The sequence below is a fragment of the Drosophila persimilis genome, unplaced genomic scaffold (assembly GCF_003286085.1).
Source record: "Drosophila persimilis strain 14011-0111.01,24,50 unplaced genomic scaffold, DperRS2 tig00000579-arrow-pilon, whole genome shotgun sequence".
Taxonomy (NCBI): Eukaryota; Metazoa; Arthropoda; class Insecta; order Diptera; family Drosophilidae; genus Drosophila; species Drosophila persimilis.
In genome coordinates, this window is record NW_020825322.1 from 1882040 (window position 1) to 1909648 (window position 27609).

Here is a 27609-nt window from a genome sequence, read left to right on the forward strand (position 1 = left end):
CGTCCTTATTTGCTTCTAAATTCATTATACAATAGTTTTATATGCACGATTACTATATAGGAAATCATCATTCAGTTGATAGAGATCGCATTGGTTTAGTTAGTTATATATTATACATACATACATAGTAGGTATATATTTTCTATTGATTTATATTGTATGTTTTGTTGTTGTTCTAGTTCTAGTTCATTCATTTCATTTTCATTTCGTTTGTAGATCTGTGCCAATTGCAAACTTTTTTCCATGGTGTGTGGTTCTGTGGAGCGTTGCGCCGCGCACCTGCAGACGTACAGAGTAGGCGTATATGGGTAAACAGTAGAACAGTAGAACGGTAGAACGGTAGAACAGTAGAACGGTAAAACAATTAGGTTACATTGTTTAACAGTGACACAAAGTGCTAATAAGATATTCATATTGCGTTGATTATGTTTGGTTAAGGCTATAGAAAGAGTATAGAGTATAGAGTACACTACACGAGCGATATTGTATGTAGATAGAGATATAGGTAGAGTAGAGTAGAGTAAAGTATAGTAGAGTAGAGATCATTCGTAATGAGTGGGGAACGTGCAGTTTGTCAATTACATATGTACATACAAATATATATGTAAATACATATGTAGGTCGTCGGCAGTCAGTGGTCGTCTCTTGCTTTCTTTCAACATTTCTTGCATTTCGCATTTCGCATTTCGCATTGCTCTCATTTCGATACGATCGTTCGGTGACTAACACTAAACATGCCCAGAGTACGGTAGAGTAGAGTAGAGTAGAGTAGTTTAAAGAGAGAGTAGTTTATACTATTGTTAGAGACGTGCCAGGATGTACACTATATGCACATCCAGTATAAGTAGTAAAGAAACATGCATTTGGTTGCCATATCTAAGTAAGTGTTGAGAGTGGGGAGGGGGGAGAGGAGTATTCATATAGATATATACATATAGATAGAGATTGTAGTTTTGCTTTTGCTTTTGGAATTTGAAATTTGATCGATCGTCCAGCTGATAAATGGCAGACATAAAAATGTTTAAGTACAGACGAACCAAACGGACACAATACTTAAATGTTGATATTGGAAATTAAGTATTAGAGTAGAGATTAAGAAAACGGTATGTTGCGAAACATGTTCCTCGCACTCAGGAGTCACTCAATGGCAACAGTAGCGTGCCACTACTTCTTATTACTGTCATGCACACCACTGCAGCTATTCCAGCGACTCAACTTTCGTGCTACTTTATCATCTGCTTCTTGTCGTTTTTGTTTCTCATGTGTCAAAGATCCATTAATTATTCATTATCTTGACAAAATATTGCTAGGGATGGGGCCTTTATCATACATACATACGCACGTATGTACATATTGTGTACTCAACGGATTGCAAGGGTATTCGTTGTTCTTCAGCTGTACGGTTATATGGGTATTCGGGTATACCGGTGTACATACATATGTCCTTGTCAATGTTCGAATGTGGGTCCGGCACCCATCGGGGCAGGGTTTTGGCATAATATTAATCTCTGACTTGGGTTTGTTCTTATCATTGATATAAAAAGTCATGGTGCTTTAGATTCATTCATAATTTTCATACCAGATCAAACTTTAACCTAATTGTACTGATTTTCAATGCTTTAAAAGCAGGAAGTCTGTTATTCGTATTCTCGCCATGAATCGGAATGACAGTTACAGTCCATAATTGAATTGATCTCTAAACCAACTTGGTGGTACAGTTTGCAAAGATATTTTTTATCAATGTCTAGGTCAAAGTTCAGTGATATGGGAACGTAAAACTGTCTCAGTGGGATGGCGGTTGGTAGAACAGTTGTGTGTTCTCTCAATACAATTTAACATAGAAAAAAGTTGATTACATATATATACAAAATGTTATATATACAATTCGGATACGATTGGCACAGATTACGCGATCGAAATCTTGATTCTTTGCTTCTCTATTCTTTTCTCTTATTCATTTTTTATTGTTTGTTATTTGTTTTTTTGTTTGTTATTTTTTTTTTTATTTTTAGGCATATGAATTGACATATTTCTAGAAAGTTATAGGAAACTTTAGTTTGTTTATAGTTATAGAACATCAAGTGGTGGAAGTCTAAGAAACGGAATTCATGGAAGCTTCTTGAGAATAGTGAAAATTTACAGAAAACTTTGAGATGGTTTCTACTGAAGAAGAATCGGAACACCACATGACGATTGCTCGAAAGAGCTTGAATGTGATTTGGTACCCTTTCGGGATTGTTTACAGTTCATTTTCATCTAAGTGATGTCTTGTTAGTTGGTTTGAAGTGATCATATTTGTTATTGTTTTAGATTGCCTATTGGCAATAGTTTTGTATTATTGAATTAAGAGGTTTTTTTTTCTTGTTGTCTTACCCTTGGTCTTGGAATGGCTTTTAATGGTTTTTTAGAGCCCATCTTTTTCATAGCATTATAGTACTTTTTCTGATCTTCTGTCATGAACATTTCTAATGATCCACCTGCTTTTTTCTTTTGCTCATTAAAATTATCAATGATAACACCAATGAACAGATTGAGTGTGAAAAATGATCCAAATATGATGAAGAATACGAAATATAAATACATGTAGATGTTCGTTTCACGAATTGGCTGCTTGTCCACCTGTTATCGATTATGTGCGATTGCCAGTGCGATCGATCGTTGGTGAATTTTGTTTCGTTTCGGTTTTTGTGTCAAATTTTTTTGGCATGGCATCATCGGTTTGGTTTGGTTTGGTTGGGTTTCGGTATTTCGATTCGATTCATTTCGTTTCGGTGAATGGATCATTTTTAGTGTTGCAGTTGTGTTGGAGTTGTGTTGAAGTTGTGTTGGAGTTGTGTTGGAGTTGTGTTGGAGTGGTGGTGTGTTTGGTGTACCCATGTTTCGTTGTAGATGTTGTTGTTGTTTTGTGTTTGAGTGTCGTTGAGTTGTAGTTGTAGTTGTAGGGTTGATCATATATAAAAAAGAGAAAAAAAGTATATAGATAAAATTGTTTGATTAATAAAAAGTATCATAGATCGGAATTAGTTTGGTATTATATCATTATCGGTATACATATTGATTATGTATTTAGAACTATGGATTTGCACTGCACTTTTTATTCCAGCGTTTTGTGTGTTCTTTCTTTGTGTGGTACTCGTATTTTTGTGTGTGTGTGGGCAAAGCGCATAGACAAGTACTAATGCAGTTCGATTTACGCATGTGTTTAGGTGTGATTATGTGTGAGAACGGTGTCAACTGTTAGGGGTGTACATTACCTCTCGTGAATCGATAGCATCGTTCATAATTTGTATCCAGCCTTTGAAGGTGGCCACTTGGAAAAGGCACAGATACGCGTTACCTACATGATCGAAATTCATTGCTGAATTCACCCACGTGTAGTTCTCGCTCTCGCAGGCATTGCGATTTGGTATGATCTCGTGGCTGAGCTTCGTGCCATTCATGTCCTCGCACTGTTTATCGTTGGTTTATCGGTGCAATCGTTCGGTGTTTCATCGGGTCATCGGTTCGTTGGTTCATTGGTCGTCGATGAGGTTGGGTTTGTTTTAATTTGAGTTGATTATGGAAAAATGTATTTCAGTTATGCGGGATAATATATATATATATATGTATATAGATAGATATAGTAATATATATAGGTAGAGTCGGTTATAGTATAGGGCACTAGCTAGAATGCTGACTAGGTTTTAGGTGTGTGAGTGTCAGTGTTTGAGCAGCTAATTAGCTTGGCTTCGCCCTCTTGATCTAAACGATAGTTAGTTGATCAAAGCTTTTATTTGCTTGGCTTGGCTGGGATCTTTTGCTCTGTTTTTAGTTTTTTTTTCTGTTTTTGGTTCTGTGCAAAAGGCAAAGAGTAGACTAAGGCTAGTACTAGGGAGTGTACTAAGGAAAACGGTAGTTGTTTAGTGCAGCAACTTTCGCATGGTCGCATACTCGTATAGCTATATAGTTTTTGATATACATATTCATGCTGTAGCCTAAGCTGAAGCTGAATCTGATTCTGATACTGGAACTGCAGCTGATTCTGATTCTGAATGAATTCGATTCGATATTATATACAATCTGCAAGAGTTTGTCTTCGGAGGTCGGTCTCCCTTGGTAGATCGGTTCGACAAACTCTTGTTTTGTCAACTTTGAACTTTGCATTTCAATTCATGTTTAAAACTCAACTATTTACGAAAAATAGATGCAAAGATACGCATTTCATTCGAGATTCGATTCGATTCGATTCTATTCAATTGGATAGTTACTAATTATTGAATGCTGCTTGGAATTTGATATGGATTTTGAGCCACAATTGCCAAGAGAGGATAAATGAGCACACACGTTGACAGTTTGCATTCATTTTGCCTCCACATTATGGCTTGGCTTGTCTTCGTATTATCTTGTTTTGGTATTTGGTTTTGGTTTCTGGTTTCTGGTTTCTGGTTTTTGGTTTTTTGGTTTTTGTTTCTGGTTTTAGTTTGAAACGTTTGGCACGTACCTTAAAATATTTTCCAGCAAAAAGCTGTACACCCATTATGGCAAAAATTAGCCAAAATATTAGACACACCAATAGCACATTGAAGATGGACGGTATAGCTTGTACCAGCGCATTAACGACGACCTGAATTTGGTATTTTGCGTTTTTGTTTTATTTTTTGGATATTTTTGTTCGCATGTTTTTTTTTCAGTGTGTTGATTTTTTGATTTTTGATATAACCGATCACGATTTGGTCGTCGTTGGCAACGTCGATGATGATTTTGGTTGGGTTTTTGGTTGTTGTAGTTGTTGAAGTTGTTGTTGGGATACATGATGAGGTTGGTTGGTTGGTTAGTTGGTTAGTTGGTTGGGTGTGTGGGTGATGTGAGGGCGGTGGGTAGGGGAATAGAATATAATACAATAAATGCAGAGAGTTATTTAGTCAGTTTTGAATATAGATATATAAATATAGTTAAATACTTAGTTCAAATTGAATGTTAGACTCATGTATGTATATGTATGTATGTTTATCTATATATATATATGGATGAGCGGTGTGTGTGTGTGTGTGTGAGTGTGTGGGTGGATGGCAGCCTGGTTATTTATAGAGCGGGCACATAGTAATTACGATGGTAATTACGATGGTAAGGCGGGATGGAATGAGAGCGGGTTGTGTGTCGGTGGTGTGTGCAGAAAGCGTGTGTGGGTGTGTTTGTGGGTGTGGTTGGTGGTGGTTTGGTTAACAAACACTAGTGACAGGCAGCGTGCGTTGCTCAACACTGAGTTAGGTCTATACAGCAGAAGATTTAGCAGAACACTTAACACCGGTAAAAGTAGATCGTTTAGAACGGTAGAACGGTAACAGTAACAGTAATAGTAGCGGTGATAACGATAACAAATAACGATACATTTGTCAGCGTGCAAGCAAGCACAAGATCAAGTCGAAATTTAGCTAAAAATTAACTTAACCTAAAAACTAAATATGTTGATGGTTGAATGATTAAGTACACGCAGTTGTACATTACAGTACATTACAGTACAGTACAGTACAGTATAAGAGATGCAGATTATAGATGTATATTATATTGTATATGTATGATAATGCTAGTTCTAAATTCGATCGGCTATGCACTACGGTGCTGGTCAGGCAAGAGTTTCGATTGATTGTTGAATCAAGCGAATGTAAAGCGAATTTCTGAGTTGAATTGGTTAAGTTTCGGATGAGCCAATTGTACGAGTACTAAGAGCGAGCGATGAGTATTACGAGAGAGACATAGAGGGGAAGAGAGACAGTCAGAAAGAGAGCGAGCAAAAACGCAACTTGTGTGATGGATAGACAGAGAGAGGAGAGAAAGAGAGCAGATGTGGCAAGGCAAAATTGTTGTCTAATTATGAGTAACGATTACGATTAACGATAGCTAAGAGTAACTCTAATAGTTTGCTTGTGTTCATGTTCGGCTGAATAATGAGAGAGGTACGAGTATAGAGAGTTGGAGTAAAAAAGTTAGTTGAGTAAGTAAGTATCAGTCAATCAATTACGATTACGCTTTACGGACTACGGACTACGGATAACGGATAACGGATGCATCAAAGCTATCAAAGTTGATGGATAAACACATGTAATCAACTGCTGCACTTGTACGGATAGTTATGAATTTATGGGTCCATAGTGGGCTAGTATGTTGAAATTTCATTAAATACATAAATTGGTTTCTTAGGTGTTTTTTGTTAGTTTGGTTTGGTTTGGTGGCATGAATGGCTAGTGTAAGTACGAGTAGAGAGGGGTTAGGGGTAGTACAGCGAGGAGGCGAGCGTAAAGAGTTGCCAGTAGTAATTTTGATGAGAGTTGGGTTGGTTGGCGCGCTGTTAGATCGATTGAAATACGATTTACGATATACGATATGCTGATATTGGTTGATACTGATATACTGATATTGATGAAATTGTTGGTTGGTTGTTTGGTTGTTTGTTTTGTTTTGTTTTGTGGGTTGTTTGGTATTTGGTATTGGTATTGTGGTATTTGGTGGGTGGTTATGTATGGAAAGTACGTACCCTCATGCCCTGCATACGGGACATGGCACGTAGTGGTCTCAGTGCTCTTAACGTTCGCATAGTCTTGAAGGCTTGAATACCACCAGCTCCAACAAGTGAAGCAACGAAGTTGATAAGCGATACCTAGTTTCGATATAGTTCGAATAGTGCCAAGTTTAACAGAGTTGCATATATAGATAGAGAGATCTTTCAACAAAATTATCAGTTCACATAAAGCATAAAAACGTTTCTCTCTGTTCTTCTTTGGTTTTCTGTTCTTTTTGGGCATTTTCTGTAGTTTCTGTTGAGGAATTTCTGTTCTGTTCTGTTGGGTGATGGGTTCTTTTTTAGTTGTTGTTGTTTTATGGTTCTGTCTGTCTGTCTAACTGAATAACTGAAATAAGCTTTAAAAAGAACTCCGTACGGGTTTCATCTGCTGCTCGAAGGGTACGCGGGGTACGCCAGGCCCTGCTGAGGTCGGTTGGGGCCCTATGGATACCGATGCGGATACGGATACGTATACGTATACGGAGAACTTACTTGCATTACCTCTGAGCTGTACTGACTTAGGGTTCTTAATGATAGCCTAATGTACGATATAAGATATAGTATTATATACGAGTAGTTATTGTATATGTATGTAGATAGGTGTAGATCTTCCGGCAAATACATATATAGTTGTGGTTACAGATACAGTAGTAGTAGTAGTAGACGTAGACACATAGACACATAACAGGTTAACACATACATATGCATATACGAGCACGAGTATATGAGTACATGGATTTGGTTTAATTTGGTTGTACGAGAGTATGTTGTGTACTGGAAGTAGTTTCGGTTCAATCCAAAATTCTAATGGAACGCTTACTGCTCCAGGCGGAGCGTCAAACGGAGAGGGTAAGGGGGGCGGGGCTCAACAAGACAGAGGCATGGTTTGGTATACGAGTAGTTGTGTTGGTTGAGCGGGATCGGGGACCTAGCAGTAATAGTAACAGTAATAGTAATAGTACTAGACACATTTGGGGGCCTGAGGGGACGACACACACACAAATGGTGACTGGTGAGCTCTGTCTAACATTGCCTACGGATATTGATCATTAATTTCGCACCATCAGCCGCACCGCACTCCACAATGGACGAATTCGGTATACACACGCCCTGAACGAGACTGGGATGACGGATGCAAGATCGATCAATGATTACTGATTGCTTATAGATGGTGGGCTAGGGCTAGGTGCGGCCAGCGATCGGTAGATTGGCATAGCACTAAAATGTATATACAACCTGATTCGAATAAGTTGATCTGATTGGATCTGATTTGATTTGGGCGGCTGGTAGGACACAACAATTTACTGGGCGCATGCATGTACCTCCAGCCGTCCATTGTGCAGTCGTGCGACCTCATCACTAGGTTCTCATTGAAATGGCTTTCGGTTTTTCATTATTTTCTTCTTGATTTGTCTTTATAATGACACATTTTTGCTCAAACTTTGCTGCCGGACTCGATTGGGTATTGTGGAGAATTGGAATTGATTTAAGTGGGTTGAGTAACCCGGAGTTAGCCCAGACCAAGCGATATCATTTTGGGAGTGTGGAGTGGGACGGGACACGTCCGAAGCACGTGCCACGCGACTGTCGATTGCGGCTTACTTTTAAGTAAAACACTGCCACCACTGCGTATGAGCGACAATCGCACTCGATGTTCGGTTCTGGTTGTTCTGATTGTACTGATTGTGGTACTGGTTCAATATACAGTATATATATACATATACGAGCAAACGATATTGGTTCTATACACTAACGACGCGTACGCGTCGCGAAGGTTTTATTTTGTTGTTTCTTTTGTTGTATTGTACAATGCAGTGCAGTTGCAGTGGCCCTTGCCACGGATAGTTCACTTGGTTATCGATTATATAGGGATATGCATAGTCTATACACATATATATCGGTGCCGCTAAGTTTGAGGGGTGGGGCGGTGGAGCTGGGTGAAAGGGTGATCCGTTTCCGGTTCAGAATTCGTGTCTTTATGTGGGCTGTGGAGCTGGAGCTTGGACTGGGGCTGGGGCTGGGCTAGAGGAGATGGGGATATCTAACTATCCTAAGTGTAAGACATCCAACGATATAGTACGGGTATTCTTAGGAGGGAAGGACATCAACTTGGGAGAATACGCTGGGTATCATTGGGTAGGGGGGTAGAGGAGGGGAGCAAGAGCTACCTCTAGCTATGGCTAAACTCTAGTTCTTGAACCAAACTACTTGTACACCTGTTCGTATAACAGATAAGAGTATATATATATATGTATATATATTCGTTGTTGTATTCTTAGTTCTAGTTACGGTAATACGTATGGTACACAAATATGTAGATATGATACGACTTTATGGCTAGGACTAACCTACTCGTCTGATCTGATCCTAAATGACTAGCTTATAGTATTATTTACGGTATGTAGATACATATGTACATATGTATGTAAATATGTAACAAAGCTGAAGCACGCGATGGCAGCAACTTGAGTATGAGTATACGAGTATTACTATGTATATAGAAGCCTTGTTGAGCTGCCTACAAAGCATCTGTTATGCACAGATAAGGAGCTTTTGCGCTTGTCTTCAAAAAGTTAAAGCTACAATTAGGCAACAGTAGGTACATACATACAATATGTAATTAGATACGGGTATTATAGATGTATATAGATGGATATGATAGAGTAGATTAACGTAAACATTTAAATGGAACAAGGAATGTACAGAACTGGGCGGTATAACAGTTAGCATGGTACTGCCCGAAGCACAGTGTAAAAGATGTCCGTTCGGACAGTTGACGGCGTATGTATAAGAAAAGGACTCCATATTGTACTCATACACTCCTTCATACATACACAGACATGGATGGGAGATGATTTAAATCGAATATTATATTTGGCTGGGAGAATTTCGCAGGCACTTGCCAAGTGGCCAACGGAGTTGTGATAGTACATGGAGAGGTGTGCGGTTGTTGCTGTTGTTATTGCGACATGCCATTCCGAAGGGTATGCAAGTTTGTATAACAGTTTTGATTACACCCAGTGTTGAAAAGTGACAAGAGCAGTAGCAACCGCACAGGTTCAATAGCAGTTAGGATTATAAGTAGAAGGGCAGGTAAGCTTTGGTATTGGTTTTTTTGGTTTTTGTTTGGCTTGGTGATCGAACAACATTTAACGTATATACGGGTATATAGATTTACATATGTATTTCAATGGAAGTAGTACGAGTATTAGGTTAGTTAGCACACATACATATTTAGCCCGCACACTCGCGCATACATACATACATAGGTATTACAAATATATGAAGTATACAGTATACACCGACAGCAACAGAGAATGCGAATGAGCACGATACACACAGAGAGAGAAATTGTTTGACAGAGAGAAACAGAGAGGAAGTGACAGAGAGTTTTACAGAGAAAAACACAGAGAGAGAGAGACAGAGAGAGAGAGAGAGAGAGATAGATAGAGAGAGCGAGCGAGAGATAGAGATATCCATCGAGACAGAGACAGCGACAGAGACAGACAGCGAATAATGTGGATGCGTTTGGACTCTACTTACTTTCATGCCCTCCCAGCGTGAAACGGCTCGCAGCGGTCGCAGGGCTCGCAGCGTACGCATCGAGCGGAAGGCGGGCACATCGTCGGCCCCGGACCACACCGCAGCCAAATTAATTAGGGACAGCTATAGGACCACATTAGGACAGAGGTTTAGCGACTCGGAAACTCAAATAGGAACTCAAAATTGAATGGAAATCGAAATCGAAATGGAAATGGTCTTGGCATGGGCTGTGTATGACTACGGATGATAAAGTACTGTAGGGGCTTATCGAACTAAGCTATCATGATTATCTATGCTATAGCTGTTATATTCTATGGTACATGGGTTACTCTTTGTTACAGTTTACTGGTTTATCATACAGGGCTCTATATCGGATCTATAGCTGAATATACATTGGCAGATACAAACTGTTATACTGTCCTATGCAGCACACACAGTTTGAGGGGGATAGTAGAGGCTGAACTGAAAATTCTTAATGCGTCCAAGAGTTTGAGTACGAGAATGTTTCAATTACGTCTCAATTGTCAAATGGTCAATTGGTCAATGGGTCAAATGGTCAAATGTAAGTGAGTTCAGCCCGGATTCTCAGTTCGAGATGGTAGCCGTGATTGGGTTCGAGTTACAGTTACAGTTCGAGTTGAAGTTGAAGTTCGTTCAAAACATAAAAGAGAGATAGATTGTCGAAAGCAGAGGGAGATCGAGCTACATGGGTAACCGTTGGACTTACCATGACAATGACGAAATCGAGCCAGCACCACGCGTTCGTGAAGTACACTTTGAAGCCGAGCGCCAACCACTTGATTAACATTTCCAAGAAGAATATAACCGTAAATATTCTGTCCATATAGTATAAAATATCCTGCAGTATGGGTCTTTGTGGCAGATGTACATCTTCTAATGCCTGTTGTGAGTGTGTGGAGAGTATCGTATCGTATCGTATCGTATCGGTTACCGGTTACCGATTATCAGGCGAATTCGGATTCAGTAGATTCGTAGTTCACAGTTGGCATATTCATAAAAGAAATACATTGACATTTACATTGGCATTATAGAGGGTGTGGGGAGTATGAGGTTACATTAGACGTGTTTAACAATTATCTAGAAGCAGTATAAGAAGCTATATATAACATTAATGATTATTGGAATGGTTAGTGCTGCAACGCTGCCACTTTGCTGGCAGTCAAAGCTTTACTGTACTGCTTTACTGTATAACAATTTATATTTTTTCTTTTTTCTATTATTTTGTTTGTTTTTTTTTCGTTTTTTTTTTTCTGATCTTCTTGGGCGCAAGAAAAATGGCAACTTGTTGGTGTCTGTTCTTCGTTGTTCACGGACAAATCAAAGTCAAACGCAATTAAAGAAAAATTTTCAAAGAAATTGAAGACAAAATTCTTGAAATAATACGCACAAAGCGTCTACATCTAGGTCTATATAATATCAATGGCTATGTCTAACACAAAGTGTTCTACGCTGTAACTGGAGTTTTGCCAGCTTAGGCAGAGACACAGGCCGTTTGACTGGAGTGTGCCTAGGCCTAAGAGGAGAACTCAACTCGATTCGATCTAAAGTTTCAAATAAACAAATCAAACAAAGAAATTTCGAGGGTTAACTGCTGAAGGCGGAGGCCTCTGCCTTTGCCATCAGCAGAGGAAACATAAAACTACGAACCAATGTATTTAAGTCTAGGCTAAACTATGCTGAACTGTTCTAACGCTGGGATCAAACAAAAGAGTTCTTTAGGAGAGGAGTTGGAAATGAAGCAATCAACTTTGGTAAAGTTTAAGCAAGGCTTGATTAACTACATTTTCGTTTGTTCTTTTTGTTTCTTGACTTTTACTGAATTGAATTGAATATGGGATCGATCTGATTTCTGATTTTGATTCTGATTCGAAAAACTGTTGCAAGCTACGATTTGCGTTTTTAGCATGTAAAAAAGCAAATGACAGAAATTTGCAACAATCTCTAAATGGCAAACAATAGTCATTCTTTTCTCTTTTTGAAATACTTTTTTTTGTTCAGATTTTTGATATTATTTTTTTTGGTTGGTTTTGATTAATTTGTTGTTGTAGTTGACTTACCAAAGCTAAGCTACTCATTAAAATCATAGTGATAACAGCTGTTTCAAAATATTTATTTTCAATTAATTGAAAAGTTTTCAGTCGTAAATTGCCCCATCCTTGCCAGAATGGCGAGTCATCATCACCGGCTAAGATCGGAAATTTCTTATAGTACGAATCGGGGCAGCAATCAGCTGGATATTCGTCGAGTATATCCTCATCGGTTGCATGTATGATGATGTCGCCGTCGAGCGGGCCCTCCTCCAATTCGCCCTCCTCGTCGAGCTCCTCGTCGAGACCTAAATCCTCCTTGCTGGCGTCCCGCTTCTCCTCGCCCTCCATCGTCTCGGCGCTGCCCTTGTGGCTCTCGTCCTTGAATGGTCGATTCTTATGGCTACCATATGAGTTAATGCTGGCAGTGTCGTCGTCCTGTAAGGACAAACCTCTATGGTTTAGCTCGTGTTCCAGTCTATTGTCTTGGTGGTTAATTGAGTTGCCAATCATCTGTATAGTTATAGTTATATATATATATATATATTTATATATATTGACATATTTTTGTATTTTTTTGGTTTTTGTTTTTGTTTTGTTGTATTTTAGTATAATTTATTTTGTATTTTTTCTCAACGGTTTCAGTTCATGTGTTTCAGTTTCAGTTGGGTGGTGGTGGTAGTGGTTGGTTTAGTTCGTTGGTTTGTTGTTTGGATTTGTTGGTTTAGTTTCGGTATTTGTTTTGTTTTGTTTTTGTTTTTTCGATTGATTGGGTTGTGGAATACACACACATAACGGTACACATGTTGACAGTTATGTGTTATAAGAAAAAAAGGTGGCAATTTAATGAACGAAAAAGAGAAACGAACAAATAATGTAAATCAATTTCTTGTCGTTACGAAAATTATTTGTATATAATAATAAGGAATTCAGGTATTCAGGCATTTGGGAGGAGTAGTAGCAGTTGTTGTAGTAGTTATAAATGGTATGGGGGAAAGGTATGGTATGGGGAAAAGGTTACGTGGGCTGGTGGTGGTATAGGTACTATCACAAGTTAAAACATACTCGTATCGAGCAGGGGTTCGACTTCGACTTTGATTTTGAATTGGAATCGGCATCGGAATTGGAATTTGAAAGAATTCAACTCCACTTCAGTCCATTCCAATTCAAATTCCAAATCGAATTCAATCTCAAATTCAGATTAAGGTTCAGATTCGTGTGTTTGCGAACTGTTTTGGAATCGATTGTATTTACCGTTGCGTTATTTAGATATTTGGATTTCTTCGGCTTGTTGTTCTTCATGTCGCCGTGTATCGTGAACTCCATGCCATCGCCGATGGCTACCTCCAGCTGTGTCGCCTCCTTGATGCCCTTCTTGATGAGGCCGTCGGCGAGTATCTCGTCGTGGCCCAGCTCCAGCTCGTTGTCGCCGTGCTCTGCAGATATACAACGACAAACGCCTTTGCCTTTCGTATCCCATGTTCGATTGTGTTTTGTTGTGTTTTTTTTTTTATATATATATATATATATTTATATGTATATATGTTTACATAATTGGTTCGATATATACATATGTAACGTAACAGAGGTATGGCATATACATATACAGATTTGTACGGATGGGCAATGACGATTGGTTGGTTATTGTTGCGAAATCAAAAAGCGAAACGAATTTATAATTCATACAAGCAGTTGCCGTTCGCATTAAAGTTGTTGTTGTTGTTGTTGTTGGTTGTTGGTTGTTTATCGATCATTTGGTGGATTTTGATTTGATTTTGATTCGATTTGAGATGAGACGAGACGAGATTCGATTCGATTCGATTTGTTTTGCGCGTTGTTTTGATACGTTGGCCAATGCAATGCAATACGATTTTGGTTACATTTTGTTTTGAATTTTTTTTTTTTTGGGAAATCATTTGTGAATCAAGCCATAACAAATGAAAAGAATATAGATAGATAGTACGGTTAATTCTCAATATTTGGATTCAAATCTTCAAATCGATAACGACACACAAAAAGGAACACAAAACACATTTAGTCAGCGTCTCCGCAGTTCGTGTCTCTGGTGTTTTCTGGGTGTCATGGTGGTTCATGGCTCGTGTCACGTGTGGTTCGTGTTTAGTGGGTTTTTTAGTTTTTTAGTTTTGTGGCTTGGAAGCAGGAGGAGAAAGGCTCACAACACAACAGCGAACAACACAAATCGCAAAATGAGGGATGGAATGATCGTTTTTCTATCGGTGAACTGAATGAACTAAATGATTAACTAAATGAACTATGGAATCAAAGCGGTTCCACCAATCAGCGCCAGTGTGTGTCGCCAGTGTGTGCGACTACTTTACTGTTGCCGGCCAGTGTTTCGATTAACTAAATGAACTAGTGAGCAAAACCAAACGAAAGCGTTTTCACCAGCCAGCATCAGCTTCAGTTTCAGTTTGGTTTCCACTGCGCGAGATGCAGATTAATGGAGAGCTTTGGTAGACGAACTAAAAATGAGCTGGTAACGAAAACTTTGATGAGATTCCTTCCACCAGTTAGCTCTTCCACCGATCTACCGCCAAGCTACTAGTGGAAGTGGAATGGAACAGGGGGTAGTGGAACAGGTAGTGGTTGACTGATTGAGTGACTTTGTGGGTGAGTGGGTGAGTGATTTGAGTAGCTACGATTGAAATAAAACTCCATACATATTACTAAAACACAGACAGTAAATCGAACGAAAAATAAAACACAAGATTTAGAAGGAGAATAAGAAAAGTTCGTAACACTATGAAGGATAAAATCCACTGTTTTACTTTCAATTTATATAATTTCTGGTTACAATGGGATTCTAATATTGTTTTCGCATCGTTTACTTTTCGTTTCGCAATGTTTCAGTAATGACAGCTAGCCACACAATTCAATTCAAAACGTCTGCAATTTGCCATCGGGAATTTCAATCGGAATCAATATGTTTTGGTCTGGCCAGAGGTCTGGACTATAGAAAATGCAAAATGTTTTGTACAAGGATGTGGGGGGAAACCAAAACATGACACGAGAATGAGGGCAGCGGGGGTGTGGCAAGGGGGGGGGGGGGGGTGGGGTTTGGATACAAACAAGGCCAACTAACTTTTAGCTAGTTTCAAAGAATTCAAATAAAGTTTCAACTGCTAGCAATATCGTCGACGAGAAGGATCAAACTAGTGTACAAAATGTTGAAGAAACTTTAATACTATCTAAGGAAAATATATGTATAATACGAGTAGCTGTTATTTGTATTTGGTTATACGATTTACGGTTTTACGGTTTTACAGTCGTTTCATCTAAATACAGACTATCTAAGTAATGCTGAGAAAGTATGGCAACGTTTGCGATTTGTCTGGTTGTTTGTTGGGTGGTATGATATGATCGCAAGTCCCTCTCTTGGAGCTCAGAGGAGCTCTGAGGTGAGGTCGATCGGTTGCGGGAATCACTGACCAGTTGAACAACAACAATTGGGTTCAAATCGAACGGAAACCGATACGAATATTGAAATACACAAATACGAAATACAAATGGCATAAATATCGATATGGCTATCGATATGGGTATCGAGATGAGGCTGTATTTGAATACTGAATATTGAATATTGAATATAGAATATAGATACATGTATGGCTGATACGGATGGCTGGGCTTTTGGGGAGAGGAACGGTACATAAGAACACGTTGAACTAACTAAGGAGAAATTGCAAATTGTCAGCTAAGAACGTTCTTTTTTGTTTTGTTTTGGTTACTTTTTGGATTTACTTTACAGAAAGAACTGTTTACTGTTTACAGAACACGAATTGGGTTTGATTTTGAGTTCGATACTGATATACTGATATTGATTTAATATCGATTACGCAATTCAATTACTGGCCAATGGTGAAGTTGAAGTTAACGTTAACGGTATACGCAATTATATCGCTGGTAGTATACGTATTATCATATAATTAAAAGTAGTTATTAATTGGAAAACAAGTGGATAAAAACCTTCGCTCCAAATCCAACTGATCTGGTTGGTCCTCTCACCTGATGGTTGATCACTTATTTGATTTGTCAATTTGTTACGTATTAACTTGAAACAATCAGCAATATTACGCTTAACCCAACTTTTAAATCGGCCAATTCGATTGAAGGCCTCGGCTATTTTATTGGTGTCGTTATCGGCTGTCGGCGCTGATAAGCTAGATGAGCCAAAATTGGACAAAAGCAGGGCTAAGAAAAGGTTAAGAACCTGCAAAGAAAGTGCATTAGATCGATTAGAAGGGCCCCCTTTCCATCTGCTATCGATTTTCATATCGATTTATCGGCTTTTAGCTACTCACCACTAGATTGCCGATAACAACGGTGGCCAAGAAGAATGGAATGCACGATACATCGCCCACGTACATGCAGTCCCACATCGACTCGATCCACTCGCCGCATAGCACCCGAAACACGATCATGAAGCTGTGCATAAAGTCGGTGAAGTTCCAGCGTGGCAGGTCGCCGTCCGGGAAGCGATCCTTGTGATCTATGGCCCAACGGAGAGGAGATCAGTGTTAGTCAACGTCATTACTGATTACCGATTAACGATCGAGTCAACGATCGTTTTCACTCGGCTTCACGTCTTTATCTTTGGGTATCTCTGGTGTTTTGTTTGATATTTTGATTCTATTGGTTTCTGGTTTCGTGTCAAGCCACATACAAAAGCGTGTGCAAAAAGTGTTCAGCGTAGCGGCCACTCAAAAAAACCAAACAGAAAAGGAAGAAAAGTCGAAAAAAGTATCGCACGCCCATCATTATATGGTAATATTATCACGATCTCACAGGCTAGAGCTACGAAAGTGTGTAGCTAAGTTAGGATTGCGTTCTCAAAAACAAAAATGTATTTAGGAAAAAAATCAAGTATTCGAGCTTTGACTAAAAATGAGTTAGGAGAAAAGTTAGTTGCTGCTGCTTGGCGTGCACGCCAGTACTTACAGAGGAGGGCGCGTAGACGGGGGACACTGAACTCTTTTCAATATAAAATAAAAAAATTAACAGAACGGAACATAATAGAACAGTACGATCTCTTCCCCGCCCAATGAAATGATCAGTCATTGGGCCACCATCTTTTGGGGCTGTACAAATATCAGACTGTGGTATGGGTAGTTCTCCAAATTCCGAACTCCGAGCGACATCATTCAGTGTCGTATAACAAATCAGGTTAGATGGTTTAAAATTTACTTAAAATCATTAAAGCCTTTAATGGGAACAAAGTATTTTTCAAGGAACGTTGTTACGAAGTGTTCCCTAGTGTTTGCAACTCTCTGATTCGTTACACAGTGGATTCATAAATGTGTGTGGTAAGAAAAAGGAAAAAGTGAGTACGAGTATTGGTGAACACAAAACAACAGACATACAACTGTGGATACTTAGGAGATATGTTTTTAGTAGTATTTTAGTAGGGATACACTGATCCAACAGACACATAGACATACAAATATGTATAGACACGATTACAGATTACAGATTACAGAGATACAGGGTGAAGTGAACAGAAAAGGAACACACAAATCGAATATAGAAACTCATGTATGGGGCAGATCGGTGAAGGAAGAGAGAGAGAGAGAGATGTGGGTGGATGGATGGATGTGTTGGGTTGGACTTACCATGATAATTCTTTCCGAACAGTTGCATTCCCATCACCGCAAAGATGAAGATGATAATGCAAAGTACAAATGTCAGATTACCCAAAGCGCCCATGGTGCGTCCCATAATCGAAATGAGTAAATTAAGTGTTGGCCAGGACTTGGCCAATTTGAATACACGCAGCTGCATTTTGCGAATTCGTTTTGGTTTGATATCATTTTGGGGGATCATTCATGGTTCGATTTGCGATTGTTGCGAGTGTTGTATGGAAGGTCGATTTAAGGTCGAATTTGTATCGATCATGTTCATTATTTTTATTGGGATTCGGTTTGATTTGATTTTTAAGCCGGGCAAAGCGTTAGGAAAATATATTGAAAAAAATTGTATATAGGTTATGTAGCATTATTCCAAAAAACGATTTAAAATTTATATGTGAAATGTTTGCTGCCTAGGCAGCCGCAGATCACGGCTGAATCGTGCACAGCACGGCACAGCAATCTCTTACTATTCGATCCGAATGCTGTGCCCGATCCATACGAGGAGTATACATAACATACAGTACTATATTTACATATACTATATATATGTATGTATGTACAGTTTCTATCATTCCTAGTTATAGGTTTAGTAGATGCCTAGGTTACGGTTGGGCCTAAAAATGTGTCACACATTCGCTCAAAATGCCGCACAGTTTTCTCTCTAAAGAAAACACAAAAATTTCAGGGCTTTCCAGCACAATTTTCAGTTGTCGGCGAATTGGCAGAAAAGCGGAATCTTAATCAAAATCAAGCTATAAAAGAAAAGAACAGAAAAGAAAACCGTGCCCAAAGCGTGGCTCTCTCTTTGAGTTCTCGGATTAGGCGAATTCGATCTATAACGCAAGTGTGTTGGTTGTCAAGGCTATGGCTAATGCGTATTGTACGAGTACGAGTATACATACATTAATAGTAGGAATATTGATTTAAAAGAAATGTTTATAAAGGTAGAAAAAGGTTGAGGTAAAAAGTTAAGTAAATTGCACTAAGAAAATTGGTTCATTGCACGCTAGAACTTTGCTTTCAATTCGAGATCTCAATTGGGAATCGATTGGGAAATGGATACGTGGTATATCGAAATAGTATCGGGGCAGGATCAGGAAAGGGCTAGGGTGGGAGTGGGAGTGACTCTTGGTCTGGGGGTATTCGATTGGTTTCTCCTATAGTACCTGTGTAGTTCTTGCCAAATAGCTGCATGCCCATAACCGCAAATATGAAGATTATAATGCATAGGACGAAGGTCAGATTGCCCAGAGCGCCGACAGTGCGACCCATAATCGATATGAGCAAATTTAGAGTTGGCCATGATTTGGCTAATTTGAAAACACGCAGCTGCAAATTGCCAGGAAAGGGATTTAAACATAGTATGTATATGGGAATCGGATTCGCATTCGAATCAATACGAGAATATCACGTTAGTACATTTACAGTTGCCTTTGAGTTAAGTTAATGTTAAAGTTAGAGGTTAGCTAGGGATATCAAGAATCTCCAGATCGTACGACTAAGATTTCAAATTAGGTCTAGGCTAGTGGATAGAGCACACATATATATGTATCAATCTCTGTTCCGGCTTGAGGCTTACCAAACGAAACGAGCGCAAGACGGAGAGGCCCTGAACACCCTCGAGGCCCAGCTCCAGCAAAGAGAGGGCCACAATGATGAAGTCAAAGATGTTCCAGCCCTCCTGGAAATAGTACTTGGGGCTCATGGCACACAGTTTCATGGTTGCCTCAATGGCGAATGTTGCCGTGAAGAACTGAAATACAAATCGCATCAGAAATGGATGGTCACATATCACATAGGGGCATACTCACATAATTGCCACTCTTGAGGATGCGCTCCATCTCCTTGTTCATGTCGTGGTGGTCCATGGCCATGAACATCGTGTTGACCACAATGCACAGCGTGATGAAGAGCTCGACAAAGGGATCGAAGACGATCAGCGAGATCCACTCCTGTAATTTTAACCAAGCCCAGCAACAGTCCCACACACAAAACACTTCGATGCCTTTCATTAACGCTTCGAGGGCCTTGTCTTTGAACGTCGGCCCATCCTCATCATCGTCCTCTGTTGGGAAATAGTAAACGGAGACTGAACCATACAAAAATTTGTTATTAGTGGTGATTTGACCAACTTTGACTCAGCCAGATTTCTTGTTACTTTAGATTTTTTTTTCTTTTCGTTTCGTTTAGTTTCTTTTCTTTTGTTTGTTGGTTGAAGCTTCATTGCATTGGATATTATTCGTTAAGCAAACGGTTCAAAGTTCGTGTCTTGTGTGAGAGAGGCTTTGGCTTTCAAATATTTTACTTATTTTCAATTGTTTGCTATTGTTATTGCTTTGCTTTTGTTTTGAGAACTTTGCATATTACGAAAACCAAAAATATATATGTGGTATACAAGAGTTTAGTTTCAAATGTAAGCGCAAATTCAAATACGATAGGTTGCAACTAAACTGAACTACTGGATCGGATCGATCGATATACCGATACACCTGAAGGCAGACCTATCGATGCACGATATACTGCCGCGGCAAGCGTTTCGTGTCCGTGTCCCCCTTTTCTGCGTCTGTCCGAATTTCGTATGTAGCTAATTGTTTTTGATTTTGATTTTCGTACAGTACAGTACAGTACATTATTCTTCAACTAAAAGCAGATTGTTTATTTCTACGAGTATGTGCGACTAATTCTGGTTCTTTTCTGGAAGTGGAGTGGCTTTGGGTTCACTCACGGAACTAGTTCGGACTCGAAGCCCCTGCGAAGGGAGGGTTACTAGAAGTAGGAGGCAGAGACAGCGTTCCCGGCTAACTACTAGGCGAATCATATTCCAATACAATCGTTGTTCTTCGCTTCAATTACAAGTTAATTTATTTCTAGGAATATAGTTGTAATGTATGTAAATTGTAGATTTAGATTTGCTTATTTCATGAAAATCATTAGATAACGGTGATGTGGTTGGACTAAAAAAATGCTCTACAAATTGTTCAACGGAAGCATGCTCTAATTATTAATTAATTATACTTATATACGAGTATTTGACATTTTTAATAGTAATGTTCAATTCAGTTCAATTCAATTCAAAATTCAAAATAACTACGAAATATACGAAAATTAAATCATCTAATTGAAGGGAGAAAATCATCATCGAATGCGAATAGTAGAAAAATACAAGTTCTAGCTAGATCATGCACTAAGTATTAACAAATATTCAAAGTAACAAAACAAATCGACATAGGAGGAGATCCATACTGATCTCGGATCATTTTAGAAAGTTGTGTCAAGTCGAGCCTCTCTTCTGGTTCTAGCCATGAGCAGCCTGGCCAAAGAGGCGCCAGGGGTGGGAGGAGGGGAGATCAACTTCTGTCCCTTCTCACGCTGCGGGAAAGTATTGCGACCTCAATGGCCAGGTGCTACTTATTTGGTGGTAGTGTGTTTGTGTGGCTGTGTGTGTGTGTGTGTGTGTGTGTGTGTGTGTGTAGGGGAGAGGTGGCGCGTGCTCTGAAGCAGCGGTAACGAATTGCGGAAGCGGCCAAAGAGAAGCTGCTGCGAGAGAGATAAAGCAGAGAGCAGCAGTACACTCTTTAATAGCCTGGATCCACTAGGCCTCATTCGGCGCCATTTCCATAATGGAATGAGTTCATTCATATGAGAAAATACATTTCCACTTGTTTTCCATGTGACTGGCAAATTGCTAGTCACACGTAAACGTCAGGGAACAGGTCAAGTCTCAGTGGAAGCTCTATCATTCGAGAATGGGGCTAGGGATGAGGTGCTGGTGGAACCAGGCTTCAAGCACGACACAGTCGCTGGCTGTGTGAGAGTGTGGGTGGGCAGAGGCAAACATATGTATCTTTATCAACTATCAGTGAGTATGTTTATTTGTAGAAGTGTGTCTGTGTTTGAGTGTGAAATGTTTTGGCTTGCTTGCTGTTGCTGTAGTAGATGTTCTTTTTATTATTTTTTTTTAAACATTTGTTGCATAAGTTTTTGTTTGTTCGCTTTCTTCTGTTAGCATCAACGGCATTAAATAAAATGGACGAGTCAAAGAAGTCATTCATTGGATATATATATATATGTAGATATATATGCATATGTATATATAAAAGTATGTTCTTGTACGCCTTTTAGTTCTTGGCAGAGTTCAAAAGTGGAGGAAACAAAAATGAGAATCAAAAGTATATATATATATGTATTCACAGAGATTATGTAAATCGAACCGAACAGAAAATAAAAGAGCATGGGTTAACCAAACAAAATCATATATCGTTCAGGATTTGAGGGCTATATTAATCGATGCACAGGCACAGGCACAGACACAGGCAGGCACAGGAACGGGCACGGGCAAGGGCACGGGCGCGGGATGCGGGTCTCGCCACATGCAGCGCTCTAGTAGAGGGTTCAGCAAGCCATTGTTTAAATAGTCGGTCGAATTCACGGACCGTGGATTAACCAACCATTACGGCCTTTCATTCCATCACCTATCCGGCTCATCAATCAATCAATCCATTTGGCATGGCAGTGGCAGGGGGGCAGGTCCAAAATGCATGCGCAATGCCCACAACGAGCCGATAAAATCAAAATCAAAGTGAAAATCAAAATGCAATATGCAAAATGCAAAGTGAAATGCATAAGTGATGAGGGGAAAATAAATTAAATTTCAGAATGGTCGAGGCGAGGTCAATGAAACTGTCAGGCCCAGAACTTGGGCAGGCGGAGTACGTAATGACGATGACGATCTTAAACTACATATTTGTTTAGCCAAAAATAGGAATTAACAGCTGATGGAGAGCCAACTGGAAAACGAACGTCAGCATTGTTTTGATTTCCCATTCCCTCAACTCTCCATCTTCTGGTTTTGTTGTTTGTATTTACATGATATTTTTTGTTTGTAAGGTAAACGATAAACGAAGACGGAAACAAAAATGAAAACGGAACGGAAATCGAATTGAACAATGCACATGTAGGGGAAACACAAAAGAGACGACGATTTTTGGATGCAATGCAGCAATGTACAGAATGAACAGAATGAACAGAATGGGGGATTAACAGCAATATTTATAGATTGTATAGATGTAGGTAGTATGCATACGAGTATGTAGGCGCAGTAAACGATAGCAGGAGGATCGATCCACTTACCACCGCGATCACTAGCCCGACTGTGCCGACCAGCGGCCTGTTCGATAATGTCATTCAGTACCATCACATCTGGAAGAAAGATATGGTTAGGATGCGCCAGGGTCCTTGTGGATAGCTCGCAGAGTAATCGGTGGCCATCTACACGTGTTTATGATGGTCAATTACCTTTCATGTCGACTACCGTTTGTGTCTGGACGGGCTCGATAAAAGGATTGTCATGATGTTTAATCTTGCCAGCTTCGTCCGTGCACTCCAGACCGATTTCCTGAAATTACCGATAGATAATATCGATCAGTGCCGTATGTGAGGGAACTATAAACAGAACAGGGACAGGTCTTACGAAGTCGCGATGCTCGACCTTGTGATTGGGGTCCAGACAGGTGGTGGCGCCATTGGTGGCGCCCACTGATTGATTGCGTGTGTTGCGATTTCGCAATTTGCTCTCCTTGGTCATTGTGCTGACGCCCATGACGGCCATGCCGCCCAGTAGATCGCCATGTGAGGTATACGATATTCTGGACTGATGCGAGGTATACGATGAATGCCTGGAGCCTGCAATCGAATGTTTAGTGGTGAATGACGAATGGTAAATGGTTTGTCAAAGAACAGGGCGTATAGCCGCATATCTTACCTAGATTTCCATAATAAACGGGCACTATTATGGCCCCGTTCTCCTCGGACATGGGCGTAACGGCGTTCGAATCATCGGCATAGGGCAAGTGCTGCTGAGCATCCTGATATGTTGACAATACCAACGGCTTGCGATCGCTACCGGGTATACCAAAGCGTCCACGTCCGTTCCGTATCGTGTACTGGATATGATTAAGTTCGGTTAGTACATGCTTTAGGCCACAAGACACGACCAGGCGCACACGCACACACACACACACACTTGCACGCTTTCAGTGATAGGCAATATACATAGGTATATAATATATTTTGATAATTATAGTTATAGTAGACAGCAGTAGTTGGTAGGTAGGTAGGTTATTAGGTATTTAGTATTAGCCGAGAATGGTGATTTATGAAGCAAGAATCTCCGCTTGGAATCTTACAAGTGGAACTTATATTGTGAAGAACGAATCGAGCTAGAAAATATCTGCTCAGATATAAAACATAACTTGTGATTCCCGATCCCATTTTACACTGGGTGGCACCTTTCTGTGCTGGTTTATTAGCAATCGGATAACGAAAACATTTTACGGATCCTTCTTACGTTTTTGAGTTCGTTTCTTTGGTCTGTATTGATGGCGTACAAAAGTAATACCAAAACGGAATACATAAGTATATATAGACATGATCACACAGATACTTACAGAGAACACAAGTCATAAGAAATCAACAAATAATTTGAAAATAAGCAATAAGAATGACAAGAAATCCACTGAAATCAAACTTAAACGATCGAAATTATGCACATCGAAACATGACAGTGAAACATGAAACAGTGAGAATGATATGAGCTGTATCAGGTGGGAACTGTTTCGTTTCGTTCCGTTCCATTCCGTCCATTCCCATTCCCACTCCCACCATTGAGATAAACAGTTCTTAAGCATGTGTACACACAGAGGGATGGATACGGATACTTGCTGGAAATGGATGCTGGAAGCGTGCACCGCTCCACAAACGGGGGACAGTGACAGTGACAGGCACAGGCACACAGAGACGAGACAGAGACAGACACACTTACAACCGAGTACAGTACAGAGCAGTACAGTTAGTTCTATTTAGAGTAATGGTTATGTACGAGTATATAAATGAGTATGCACGATAGTATATATAGCAATATACATAAATAGGGATATGAAGATACAACTTTACACAAAACAAGACCAAAGAATATTCATTAAAATTTAAAAGAGAATAAACCATAAAACACATAACAGTTATAGACGATTAGGTGAGTATGATAAATGGCTATGAGTACGGTTAGTGCCACAAGTTCACGAGTCTCTTTCAATCTAATTGTGTGAGTGTGTTTTCTTTTGATTTATTTTATTTAATTTTTTTTGGGCCAAACGAGTTCTTAAAAATGCAATGTTCAATGGCGAATGGGGGTGAGAGAATAGAATACCTACAGATGTATGCTATGCTATGCTATGCTATCTGTATTCGATGATGGGGGTGATCCAAAGGCCTTCGATTGGTGTTCGATTGATGCCATTTCCAAAACTAAGCTAAATGCTGTACGGTAGCAACTGCCTACGATTTATACGATATACGTTACGGTTTACGGTATAGGGTTTACGGGTAACGGTACTGGCTAACACTAGGTCTGTGAAATGTCTGGGATGATTGTCCATATCAGAGACAGAGACAGAGTCAAAGTCTGGATACATATTTGGCAATGTTATGTTATGCAATTTGCCAGATGATCAAATGTTTGCAACGGAATTTCTTGTTCAGTGGGAGTATCTGTGTGGGTGTATCTCTGTGTGTGTGTGTGTGTGGCTGTGTTTTATATGTGTGTGAGTGTTGGGCGCTTACCTTGTGAGAACTACGTGATCCCCTGCGTATGTTAAACGGTGAACCAGGTAAGGATAAGGATGTCTAAGTTTTGTATTTTTTTTATCGTTATTTTTTTTCGTTTTCATTTTTCATTTGTTGTACAAATAAAATTAAATAGAAGAAGAAAAGGAAAAAATGAATCAAATAAAATATATATATTCCTCGATTTGATTTGGTTTTATTATCTATGGATAAATGTATAAATATATTCTTTTTGTACAATTTTTTTTGGTTTTGTAAAATTATTGGTTTTGCTGACTACGGTTTAAAGGAAAAATTATTACTTGGAGCGTTTACTTGTATGAGTTGTTTGTGAGAGAGTGTATCTGTGTGTGTGTGTGTGTGTGTGTGTCTGTGACCCCTAGGGGCAACTTTTAATTGCATTATGATTAATTAGCAACTTTTTTGATTTCGTTTCGGCAATATTATGGAGAGAGTTGTTGTTCTGTGTCAGTGTTTGGGTGTTTGGATATTTGTGTGTGTCGGTGTCTCTCTACTTCGGCGTAGCGTTTGATTATAAAATAGATTTAATTTACGAAATGTTTAAGGGGCGGGCTTGGGCGTTCGGGGCACAAAATCAAAATACTTTCTATAAAGGATTATTACTTAATCACTTGTTGGGTTAGTCAAATGAAAAGGGAAAACACTTTGAAAAAGAAACGAAAGAGTAATGTTAGCCCTTCCAGTGCAGCACAGCTGTCGGCGATAAAACGTAATCGAAGGAATCGAGTCGAAACGAATCGAATCGAATCGAATCAGATCCATAAGGGTGCAAACCAAGGCCGAAATTAATCGAAATCAGAATCAAGTATTAATCGTTAAGTTCTACAATCAACTCTAGATCAGCAGTATTTTCAAAACTGTCTTACGGATGCATTTCTAGGTTCAAATAACATGTTTAGGATGCCGCTATTTTTATGCAGCTACGATATCTTTCAGGGGCAGGGGCAGGAGCAGGGGCACTTATAGAATCGAAGAAATATACATATACATATGATTTGGCTGTTGGCTGTTGCTTTTGTTGTGGCTGCTTGTTTTGTCGCTGCTAAAATCCTGACTGGTCAGTGATCTGATTTGTTTGGGTGTACGAGTACTCATGTCTGTATATTGAGTGTGGTTTCCATTATTATTTTGACAGAGAATGAAATATAGAGAGACAGAGAGAGAGAGAGAGAGAGAGAGAGAGAGTGTGTGTGGGAGAGAGAGGAGAGCCACCTACCTGAGGCAACGCGGGGTCTACTGTGGTCAGTCTCAAATAGTTTCTGCTCTCATCGAAAACTATCGGAGGCTGCCCTGAGCAAAGTTAATGGGCAGTTAGGTTAGAATGAGCTAGCGAGCGAGCGAGAGCGACAGCGATAGCGAGAGCGAGAGCAAGATTCCAATATATTATATATACGAGTATCTGGCATATGCTATATATGATGTATTATTATGTATATAAGGTGGGTATAGATAGTATTGTATGTGTGAGCTAGTCAAGGCAGATCGGCGATTAAAACGAACTGAACACGGAATCAAACAAGAAACAGAAAACATTTTCGATTTTTGGTGGAAAGTTGCTTTCTCTATGGGTTCCGTAATCGTTTATCGATTATCGATTGTTGTCAATCGTTTTTCGATTCTAAGCTACGAAACCTGCCATTGCTTGGGTGTCCGTGTGGTAGTGGTTTTGTTGTTTTCTTAGAGCCAGTGCACAGAAGCAAACGCTTGCCATATACGAAAAAGATGTGTGTGTTCGTGTAAGAGAGAAAACTATATATGTATATGGTAAGAGAGAGAGAGAGAGCGAGAGCTAGAGATCTAGAGGGGGCAGAAGTTGTCGCAATTGGTTATCGCTCGCGCACATGCCCGATAACATTGGGTGTTGTTCGTTTGAGTGGCAGCATTTTCCAATCGATAGACTCATGTTTAAGAATTCGTTTTGGTGTGTCAACTGTTATAAATGTCATACACATACGGCTACAATACAGATATACATAAGTATATATATGGTATATTGTATATGCTATAATTGTTATACGTCTATACGGTTCAATCAATGCATGCAATGGTTAATGCAGCCAAAGAAATCTTAATCAAATCTTAAATCATCCACAAGTCCTTTCCCGCACAACATCAACTGGAACAATAGTAAGAACGGGAACTCAAGAAAACACTTGCTCACTTGCTTCGACCACGATTATATCAAAAGGAA

The 27609-nt window shown here is 39.5% G+C and overlaps 1 protein-coding gene across 50 annotated transcripts in view; it reads right to left on the minus strand.

Moving 5' to 3' along the window:
• The window catches only part of LOC6603964 (sodium channel protein para), a 56909-nt gene that overhangs the window by 8942 nt on the left and 20358 nt on the right, over window positions 1-27609 (minus strand). For 3 of the 50 annotated variants that reach the window (XM_026990302.1, XM_026990277.1, XM_026990272.1), the window contains 17 exons: window positions 25395-25457; window positions 23539-23719; window positions 23248-23459; window positions 23073-23172; window positions 22908-22976; window positions 19589-19866; window positions 19357-19530; window positions 17760-17922; window positions 16452-16639; window positions 16117-16360; window positions 13384-13565; window positions 12160-12567; window positions 10809-10982; window positions 6512-6634; window positions 4481-4603; window positions 3255-3449; window positions 2374-2619 (listed from right to left, as the gene is read on the minus strand). In XM_026990302.1, coding sequence (XP_026846103.1) covers window positions 2374-2619; window positions 3255-3449; window positions 4481-4603; window positions 6512-6634; window positions 10809-10982; window positions 12160-12567; window positions 13384-13565; window positions 16117-16360; window positions 16452-16639; window positions 17760-17922; window positions 19357-19530; window positions 19589-19866; window positions 22908-22976; window positions 23073-23172; window positions 23248-23459; window positions 23539-23719; window positions 25395-25457 — 3123 coding nt within the window. Of the gene's footprint in view, window positions 1-2373; window positions 2620-3254; window positions 3450-4480; window positions 4604-6511; window positions 6635-10081; window positions 10205-10808; window positions 10983-12159; window positions 12643-13383; window positions 13596-16116; window positions 16361-16451; window positions 16640-17759; window positions 17923-18943; window positions 19107-19356; window positions 19531-19588; window positions 19867-22907; window positions 22977-23072; window positions 23173-23247; window positions 23460-23538; window positions 23720-25394; window positions 25458-27609 lie in introns of all 50 variants that reach the window. The other 47 variants (XM_026990301.1, XM_026990279.1, XM_026990274.1 and 44 more) reach the window with 34 other exon arrangements.